General features: G+C 38.5%; 1 protein-coding gene across 1 annotated transcript; it reads right to left on the reverse strand.

The window, feature by feature from the left end:
- Positions 1-2,352: 2,352 nt before the first annotated feature.
- gprin3b (GPRIN family member 3b) lies at positions 2,353-4,482 on the reverse strand. Its single transcript, XM_067404123.1, has one exon. The coding sequence runs from the start codon at positions 4,480-4,482 to the stop codon at positions 2,485-2,487; it is 1,998 nt and encodes a 665-aa protein (XP_067260224.1). The 3' UTR covers positions 2,353-2,484.
- Between the last annotated feature and the right edge of the window lie 6,459 nt (positions 4,483-10,941).

Consider the following 10,941-nt stretch of genomic DNA (forward strand, 5'->3'; position numbering starts at 1 on the left):
TTAGAACAAAAAAACATGGTATTTGTCTTATGCTTTTTAATAAAAATAATGCGACATAAAGGTGTAACGTGCTGTTTATACAGAGACAAAACGGGAGGGAGGTACAGTATAGGAGAAGGACAGAGAGAGTAAATCAAGGTGTGTGTGTGTTGCACAAACATATGTAGGGCAAATATTCCACAGGGAGCGCCGCCATGAGAGGAAGCGCTGGAGCTCCTCCAATTATTTAATGCAGCGGCGGCAAGTAAACAAAGGGGAGCTGTGATGGAGACGGCAGCTGATGCAAAACTGATCAGACAACCGGGGAGAAGCTCTGATGTAATCTCCTGATGCTCCTGGCCCCATAGAGAGCTTCATACAGTGATCCAAGGGAATAGACTATGATATGTACTGTAAAAGCATGAGAACTTGCTGGGTTTGCAAATACGAGAACTGCAGAATTCCCTGCAGTGAATGAGGCATTGCGTTTGGTTGCATACAGTATGACCTGAAACTGTGGTGTTTTTCAATATTTAGCCCTGCAAGTAAAGACTTTTTAAATAGTAAAATCTATGCATGTGCCTGGACATGGAATTTGGTCCCTTTTATGAAGAAGGGTCCACTTATAATCATTTGACCCGAATGCCCTATGACTAGGGGGTGGGCGATATATCTGTTGATGGAAATTAATGTTGGGATGTTATTTTCATCAAGAGGTGCATCAATTTTTTGGTCAAGATCTTGTATTGACAATGCAAGAGGTGAGCACTCTGTAAAGTCTCCTCCAGCACATCCCAAAGACTTTCAATGAATTTAAGGTCTGGACTCAGAGGTGAAAATGATTCTTCATGTTCCCTCCCAAACATATAACATGCTAGAAACATAATAATCACAGCAATATTGATCCAGTCATAGACACTTAAGCATTTGCCTATTTAAATCCAAACACATTGTCACATTTTTGGTATGCACATCGAATAAATTTAAACATTCAGTCATTCACAAGACAAATGATCACTCATAAGACCTTACTTGACAACATACAGTAATTGACAGCTGTTTAACCTCTAAATAGGAACACTTATTCATTACTATTTATTAATTATTAAATTTAATATATCACACCATATGTACATGAATTATACCTCAAATGATGTGGCTTTTACTTTTCTAAGTAATCGAACTTAAGATTTTCACCTGGAAGATGATAAAACGGGTGGAAAAAAACACCATAGTTCAACATTGAAGGAAAGACCCTAGTCATATCTAGACACCAGAAGATCACAGAGATCTGGGTGTCGTCTGTTTTGACTTGGAACATTAAAAACCAACCCATAAACACCCTAGCAACCATGTAGCAACCATACGCTAATAACAACGCAGAACTCCAGCAGTGTTCAAATCTGAGATCCACAGGGAATCTATTAGCAGTCTTAATGATTGTATGAATAATAGAGAAGGATTGCTTTAAAAATGTGCATTTCTTTAAATGTATCTGTCTATTTGGGTTATAGGGTCTCCAGCAGCTGTGCACAGCTAGTACAAAAGTATTTTGAAGCTTAAATGATCTAAATTTAGTTTGATGAGGATCTGTTTTTTTATTATACAGCATTTACAAATGACATACACATGAGATCTAACTCTACAGATGCAACAGTAAACCCCCAGAATAATCCATGATATATCTTCTTTTTTTTTTTTTAGATTTTATTTGGCATTTTGCCTTCAATATGATAGGACAGTAAGCAGACAGGAAGTGAAGTGGGAGAGAGAGGGGGACGGGATTGGGAAAGGTCCGCGAAGGATGACTCGGTCGCCTGAAGCGCGACTGCGCTATATGTCGGCACGCTGCCCGAGATTATTGAACGGTGTCAGTGGTATAATATACACTATGTCAAATTTGATAGGATAAGACACTGCTATATGATGAAATGCTTGCCAAACCATTTTAATATAAAATCATAAACAGGCTTAGTTTACACCAAATATGATAATAAGCATTGTGAAGCTCTTTTGTTTTTTTTTTTCTAAATAAAATAAAATATATTCACAATAAATCAACAGTGTTACAAATAAAATTATGCAAAACAAATATTTACCAAACAAACCTACTAAATTTTAAAAAGATATTCAACTAAACAAAGTCGGTAAAAAGGGTTATATGCATACATCTGCTCCTCAGTACAGTGCATAATCTTGGGTAGTTAGAACTAAAACACATGCAGATTACTACATATTATCATTACTGTTGTTATTATTATATGAATTATAATTATTGCCATTGCACTCTAAACATCATTATAGCTTTACTATCACCATAAATAATTTCATCTTTTTCTAAAAATATTTTCTTTTAACATTACTGTTCTCCACATAACACTCAAATCACCATTCATTTCTATGTTTAACAAACTCTTCAAAAAACAAACGAGAGACATCTCCCAACATGCTTTGCTCAGTCTCATGGAAGATCAAATTGTCCTCTCAATGACAACCAATCGTCTTTCATTCTAGTACTGACGGCCGTGCGCAACAGTTGGGTCGGCGGACATTTTGGAACATGGACCTGAAGTTGATGTTAACCTGCCTCCTCTTGTTCTTCTTGCCGGAAGGCGAAGACAAGGATTTTCTGATACTCGCCTGAGTGATGATCTTCTTCTCATGCTCCTTGATTTTGCACTGCAAGTGACTTTGAATGGCAAATCCCAGCGACTCTGGATCCACCGATGCTCCGTATACCTCCCATGTCATCCCTTGCTCGTCCCACACGACGTCATGCACACTGTTCTTGGATTGCTTGGTCTTCTCCTCCTCTTGGTCTTCTTTCTCACGCTCCAGCTTGGACGCTCCCTTCTGTTGCCGCTCTGTCTTTTTACTTTGTGGTGTCGAGCTTGATGTTGGAGGAGTGGTCATTGTGATGTCCGTTGGAGGTTTTGCAGAACTTGCCTCCTTGGATTTCGATGCAGGAGGCTTGGCCGATTTTGCTGACAGATCCTGGCAGACCTGAGCAGATGTTGTCTTGGGTTCCTGAACACATGCCACATTTTGAGGACCAGATGCTGAGACTGCAGGTGAACCTTGGCTCTGAAGATGACCGGTAGTCTCATTTGACTGTTTGCTTTGGCTGCAGGTCTCGATATTGATCTGATAAACCGGTTGAAGCGGCGAAAATCCTCTTTGGCTGTTGTGTTGAGGCTCTTTAGGCTTGGCCCCAAGCTTGGACTCTTCCTGAAGGTCAGCATCTACATGCACCATCACTGTGTCCGACTGTGGAGGCTTCCCAGGGAGGATCGTACTGGATGCAACGACAGATGGGACCTCTGAGGTGGTCTTCACCCCAAAAACCACTGCTATACTGTCATTCTCCTCAGGTAGTAGGCCAACTGATCTCCGATGAGGTTGTAGAGACAGAAGACTAGGGCTAGTGGCTGTAGATTGACTGCAGACCGTAGCAACCGCCTGCACCTCCACGTCATGCCGTTGCGTGCCGAGTTGGTTGCCAAACTCAACTGCTGAAGTCATGGTAGATGCCTCACGATAGAGTTTACAGTGGACCTGCTTCTGCTCTTCAGGAGCAGCTCCCTGCGTTTGGACCTCCTCATCAATCACTTCCGTGTGGACCGAGTGACTTACGTTGCTAGCTGAAGACACCAATGGGCATCCAGAAGAAGTCTCTTCAGCAGTTCCTGGTGGTTTAAAATCCTTCTTCACGCAGTCATTGCTACATGTGTCCTCTTTAACAGGCATATGATGGATCTCTTGTGGTTGTGGGGTCTGAATTCTTGTCCCAGGTGCTGGTCCAGATGTTTCGGTCACTGAGTGATTGGTTTTAGGAGCATTGGTGGTGGATACCAATTCAAGCGGAGATCTGCTGATGCTTATGCTGGTGGTGCAACTCACATCTTTTGATTCAGATAAAAGTGACATGTCCTTGATTGTGTGGTTGGTGCTGGGAGCCCGAGCCTGGCTTGGCGTTTGATTGTGCAGAGTCTCTTTGATCCCACTAGTTTCTTGAACTACTGATGCTTTGCTCTGTGCTTTGGGCTCATGTTGTTCATTTTGAAGTGCCTTTGTTGTGCTATTGCCATTTTTCTCCTGGTCAACATTATATGTAGTTGTAGATGATGAGCTGGATGTCAAAAGGACAGTTTTTGAATTTGAATTCATATCACAATCAGTTTTTCTACCTTCAGTGCTCTTGGCACACTGACCTGAGGTCTTTATGTTTGCGTGACTATTTTGAGGTTGCCTGTGATCTTCGCTGCCATGGGACGACACGTGTTTGTCTTCAAGGACAGTCCCTCCAAGAAGAGTGGTGTGGGAATCTTTGATGGAGGAATTAAGATGCATATTATCCTGATCGGAGCAATCCTGATTTAAGGTTAACTTTGGCTCAATGTCCCAGTTAGCATTTAACTCTTTATTTCCCAGCACATCTATACTGGCGAGCTGAGGCATCATCTGGACAGTAACAGTCCTTTTGGGATTTGGTACTTTTTCCATGCTGAATCCCTTTTATGTGATGAAAATCCAAAAGTCACAATATTCCAATTTGGTTCCCCTCTGAAAGCCTGATATTGTCCCCTTCAAGGCTTCCCTAGAGCAGAGAGATAAAAATAATTTTAGATACACTGTCTTCTTCTGATGATTATGAATGAACTGTGTTAGAATCTGCCTCAACATTTATCTGCAAACAATATACAGTTATAAGGGAATGATGCAGTGTAAATGTTTGAGGTTATTTATAACTGTACAGAACAGCTCAATAGGAAGTTCCAATAAAATGAAACAAAAGTACAACTAATCCATCATAAGCCATTACTTGTAGCAGTGCCATCCTTTACTTGTTCTGTAAAGCATTATATCAATATAAAAATGGTTTTTGTAGCATCAGTTACACTGCACAACTCAGGCTTATAAATAATTTAGAAAAATGCTTAACCCTGTGTCTGTCACATGTACATACAATGTAAAAACTACTAATGCAAATATACAGACAATATGCCAAAAAAAACATAAAGGCATTAAATTATAAAACACATTGTTTTTTTAAAGAAACAATTCATACAAATTGTATTATATATTTGTAAAGTTAATTACTGATTAGAGTTTAACTGTATTTTCCATAGTTTATTTTAATAAATTAAATGCAGTTTTATAGACTTTTAATGGAATTTTTCAACCCATGTTTGGGTCAAATATGGACAAACACAACCACTGGGTTTAAAAACCCAGTGGTTTTTAAACCACTGAATATATATATATATATATATATATATATATATATATATATATATATATATATATATATATATATATATATATATATATATATATATATATATATATATATATATATGGTAATTAGCAATATACATGGTAATTAGCAATATACATTTCCCAGTCAAAAAAAAAAAAAAAAAGCCACAGTTTGGATTTAAATAGGCAACTACTTACTTAAGAGTCTATGACTGGATCATTATTACTGTGATTATTATGTTTCTGCAGGTGTTCGGGAACAGTTCATTTAACCCTAATCGATGGAGTATGTAGCTTTTCATTTCTTAAACAACCGTGTAGGAAGACACATCATGGCCATATTCCAGGATGACAATGTCAAGATTCATCAGGCTCGAATTGTGAAAGAATAGTTGGGAGGGAACGTGAAGAATTATTTTCACACATGAATTGGCACCTCCGAGTTCAGTCCTTAAATTCATTGAAAGTCTTTGGGATGTGCTGGAGGAGACTTTACAGAGTGCTCACCTCTTGCATTGTCAATACAAGATCTTGACCAAAAATGTATGCACCACTTGATCAATTTTTGGTCAAGAACTTGTATTGACAATGCAAGAGGTGAGCACTCTCTAAAGTCTACTCCAGCACATCCCAAAGACTTTCAATGAATTTAAGGTGCCAGTTAATGTGTGGAAATGATTCTTCATGCTCCCTCCCAACCATTCTTTCACAATTTGAGCCTAATCAATCTTGACATTATCATCCTGGAATATGGCCATGATACGTTTTACTACATGGTTGTTTAAGAAATGAAAAGCTACACACTCCATCAATTAGGGTTAAAAGAACTGTTCCCAAACTTATAACATGCTAGAAACATAATAATCACAACAATAATGATCCAGTCATAGACTCTTTAAATATTTGCCGATTTAAATTTTAGTGTATTTTCTAACAATTTTACTAGTAGTTTACATATAAATGCAGTAAATGCAGCAAGTAAGTATTAGAATTCATTCCACCATATATCTTTCTCTATTCTGAAGAGTTGGCGAGCAATTATTCTGTTTTTGACCTTAGCAACTCATATAGCCCCGAGGAGCCTCAAAAATGGAAATCTGACAGTCAAACACAAACGACAGCTGATTCAGGGAAAAGAACAGCCTCCGCAATCCTGAACAATGATAGCTTCACCAATGAAGTCTACAAATACCATACAAATGTTTTATAGTATTCTGAGCATGCAGAAGTATCATTAAAGGGACAGTTCACCCAAAAATGAAAATTCGGTCATCATTTATTCACCCTCAAGTTGTTTCAAACCTGTATGAATTTCTTTCTTCTTCTGAACACAAAAGAAGGTATTTGAAGAATTTTGGTAATCAGACAGTTGGTGGCCCCATTGACTTCCATACTATTTTTTTTTTCCATACAAGTCAATGGTTTGGTTAACCATATTGTTCAAAATATCTTTTGTGTTCAGCAGTAGAAAGAAATTCATACAGGTTTCATACAGTAAATGATGACAGAATTTTCATTTTTGGGTGAACTATCCCTTTAAGCATCATGAATCCATAAAACAACAGCTATGTTTTGCTATAATTATACTACTACCTGGACTGCCTTGTTTTTATTGTCATTTGCCAATGACAAACCCATCAGTTTACCACTAATATGCATATGAACAAAACAGCTCTTTCTGCTGCAGAAAGGACTTTTGGTGAAGCCTGTATAGTTAGTAGGTATAGTATTTTACATTTTCTTCCTTTCCAGTTGATAACAAACATTAGAGGAAGTCTGTGCGCCATCTCTCCCTCCCTCTCTCTCTCTCTCTCTCTCTCTCTCTCTCTTTCACTCACACACACACACACACTATAAATAAATAAAAAACGAAACACTGTGCGATTCACTGGCCACTGCGGAAACATTCACTCTAATTGCCTGACAAAAGCATGAAAGTCAATTACAGCAAGTCTCAAATTGTGACCTGTCATTGATGAGAGCCGCTCGGAGGACGGTCAAATCTGCAGGAGGGTGGGGGTGGGGAACACACTATCAAATATTATTAAGTTCTGGCTCAGTGTCTCATATTAAACATTAATTTCTACATCCAGCAGATATCCCAGTAGAACATGCATACATCCAGACGTCAGGCAGAGTAATGCCTCTTTCTGTGGAGCTGGTTAACACAAGACACAAATGACCCTAAAAATAATCCATTTTAATAGGACGAAGTCACGCATATTGATTGGGGCTGTAAATAAGACGACAGACTGCAATGCATGCAACAATTTACAAAGAGACACTCACGTTTCATTTGCAAATACTAGCAAACTCATCTTTAAATTGGGTTACAAGTGCGCACACGCACACACATTTTTTTCATTGACTTCTGCTTCTGCTATATTCAGTTTCCTACCCTTAAATGATATTCAATTCCCTATCACTAAATATTTTATATATAATGTACAGTTTAAAACATAATTTAGAATCACTGGCCACAGTGTTGCTGATTTCAGGTTTTTCTATCCTTGTGGGTGCATTTGGTCCCCAACAATAGGCAAAACCTGACCTACACACACACACACACAGTAGAACAAAAAGCCAAAGTCTAAACAGCACCATGCATTATTATGATAAATGAATTAAACACAGATTAATTGGTCACATCTCTTAAATGTGAGACTTAGCTATTTATAGTATACCATTATCTTAAGAAAACCATGAAAAATGTTAGAAAAAGCTTTGCATTAGAAAATATTGCAAAAAAAAAAAAATGCTGTACCCACCCATTCATATACAAATCCTTGCCTTGACTCCTATTCAAATCCCATAACTTGACCTTGTTGGCAAATTCATCACTGTGATGTAGGAGCTGCAGATAAGAATACACGCGCATAAAATTCCTACCTGGTACGTGTTTGTCTGTCTCACATCATTTTCCTTTTGATTAGTGCGCAATTGGCGCGCTGCTCGTACACTAGTTAGTGCACTCGACGGATTATCAATGAAAGAATGTTAGGCGCGTGTCAGTGAGATAAAACCACGCCTTCCAAGCGCATCCGAACCGCAAGTTCAATCATCCTGTGGCGGGTGGCAGCAGAAAGCATGCTGTTCTCTCTATCACCGCTAGATGACGCCACAGTTCTTTAAATTAATCAACCGCTCAAGTTAATTAAGAAAAATACGAGGATCTCTCAGAAGGAAAGTAATGCATGTCCTTCCATCAAATAAATCTTAATATTGGAAAAAAAAAGTCTGAAATCATATTAGGTTATTTTCTTTTCATAACATCACAATTAAAACAGCATATTATTATTATATATTTTTTTAAATGTTTTTGGATTTAAATGAATTTTAAATAATTTAATTGGAAATATTCGGGTTGTTTTTTCAAACAAAACAAGTTTGGAATAGTGTTGAATTTGGTAGCTTTAATCATTTTGGGTGTAAAGAGCACAAACATGAGTCTGAAATTAATTTCAAGCTGGCATCCTCCGGTAAACTAACTTTCAATCCTTCATTTACTATAGCAATGTCTAACTTTAATTTTCATGTCATTGTGCAAATAATCAAGTTATAATAAATGTATAATGCATAGACGTGTATATGCTTGATGATAACATATCTGTTCTTAAAATATAGCTGCAAGCAGCAATTAATGGGGTTCAAGTGCTTTAAGGCCATTAAGCACATGCGTCAAAAGGTATTATGTTTTATTTAGCAAGCCTGTAACCACCTAGATCATAGATGGAAAAGACTGTTTAGCCCAAAAAAGGCAATTTACTAAAGAAATGTTTAAAGCTTTTTAACAGTTATTGAGGTAGAACCAATGCAAAAGTAGGTTTTTTAAATAATCTCCAGTATTTAGCGAACGATTCAATGGACATTGGTGGTCCTAGAGGTAAAGTTGCTCAGAATGAGAAGTTCTACCATATGGTATGAATGTTGGAATGGAAATCGAAATGGAATGAAAAATCGTGTGATATACAATCCTTTACTGATGTGAAAAATGCGAAGGTGCACCCGGTGGCCTCTAGGGCCGCGAGTCAAGTTTCGTTCTGATCGGCCTCAGTTAACCTTGTCTGACAGCTGCTTGAACTTCATTGGCTGACGGCGAATCCCAAAGACGAATCACACTTTGGCAATTGTGCTTTTTATGAAAAAAAAGAAGGGAAGAATATGGGCGTGGTCATAGCTAGGGAAAAGAGGCCAACTTGGCATGCCAATTTTGCAAATGGAGCTTGAGCTAAGTAGTTTTAAGTTTTAGCGCCATGTCACATTAATCGATACATCATTTCATGTTGCATTTTTATTGGCTAGTCAGTAGACTTACAGTGCTTAGCATTAATGAGTTCACCCCCTTTGTAAAGTAACATTTTAAACAATATCCCAATGAACACAAAAACAATTTCCAAAATTTTGACAAGACTAAGTTTAAAATAACCTCTGTTTAACTTATAACATGAAAGTAAGGTTAATAATATAACTTAGAGAACAAATTTTTCAGTTTTACTCAAATTAGGGTGATGCAAAAATGAGTACACCCACCCCACAACAAAAACTACTACATCTAGTACTTTGTATGGCCTCCATGATTTTTAATGACAGCAATGACATTTTGCAACATCTGTCTTTTTCCATTCTTCAAGAATGAGCTCTTTTAGAGACTGGATGCTGGATGGACAGTGATGCTCAACTTGTCTCTTCAGAATTCCCCATAGGTGTTTGAATGGGTTCAGATCAGGAGCCACTGAATCACTTTCACCCTGTTCTTCTTCAGAAATCCAACAGTGGCCTTAGATGTGTGTTAAGGATCAGTGTCATGTTGGAAAAGTGCACAACGACCAAGGGCACGGAGTGATGGTAGCATCTTCTCTGTCAGTATAGAGCAGTACATCTGTGAAATCATGATACCATCAATGAAATGCAGCTCCCGACACCAGCAGCACTCATGCAGCCCCACATAAGGACACTGCCACCACCATGCTTCACTGTAGGCACCATGCATTTTTCTTTGTATTCCTCACATTTGCAATACCATACAGTTTTGAAGCCATCAGCTCCAAAAACATTTATCTTGGTCTCATCACTCCAGAGTATACAGTCCCAGTAGTCTTCATCTTTGTCAGCATGGGCCCTGGCAAACTCTAGGCGGGCTTTTTAGTGCCTGGGCTTTAGGAGAGGCTTCTTTCGTGGACGGCACCCATGCCATTCCTCTGCAGTGTACGCCGTACTGTGTCACAGGAAATTTGCATAACTGCAGTGAACTTGCATGCCGATTTTCTTCAACCGTTCTCATCAGAAGACGCTCCTGTCGAGGTGTTATCTTCCGTGGATGACCTGGACGTCTCTGTGAGATGGTTGGAGTTCCATCTTTTTTCAAATTTGTACCACTTTTGCTACAGTATTCTGACTGATAAGTAAAGCTTTGCTGATCTTCTTGTAGCCTTATGGTGTACAGAAATGTTTATAACAGCATAGCAGCAAACACACTTTGAAATGATCATGGTAAATTTCTGACACTGTCAGAAAAATATTGCAGGCTATCTTTGGTTGCAAGACCGTGACAATGGCCGTCCTTGAACCTCTCTCACTGTACGACAGGACCACCGTTTAGGAGCCACGACCATAGGAATTGCCACGATTGGTCATCTTTCATCTGGGACAGCCCAAAATTGTACAATGTGTACCCTGCATTAGACAGTTGAGTCTGTGGCGAAC

This window comes from Chanodichthys erythropterus, chromosome 12 (genome assembly GCF_024489055.1).
Source record: "Chanodichthys erythropterus isolate Z2021 chromosome 12, ASM2448905v1, whole genome shotgun sequence".
Classification (NCBI taxonomy): Eukaryota; Metazoa; Chordata; class Actinopteri; order Cypriniformes; family Xenocyprididae; genus Chanodichthys; species Chanodichthys erythropterus.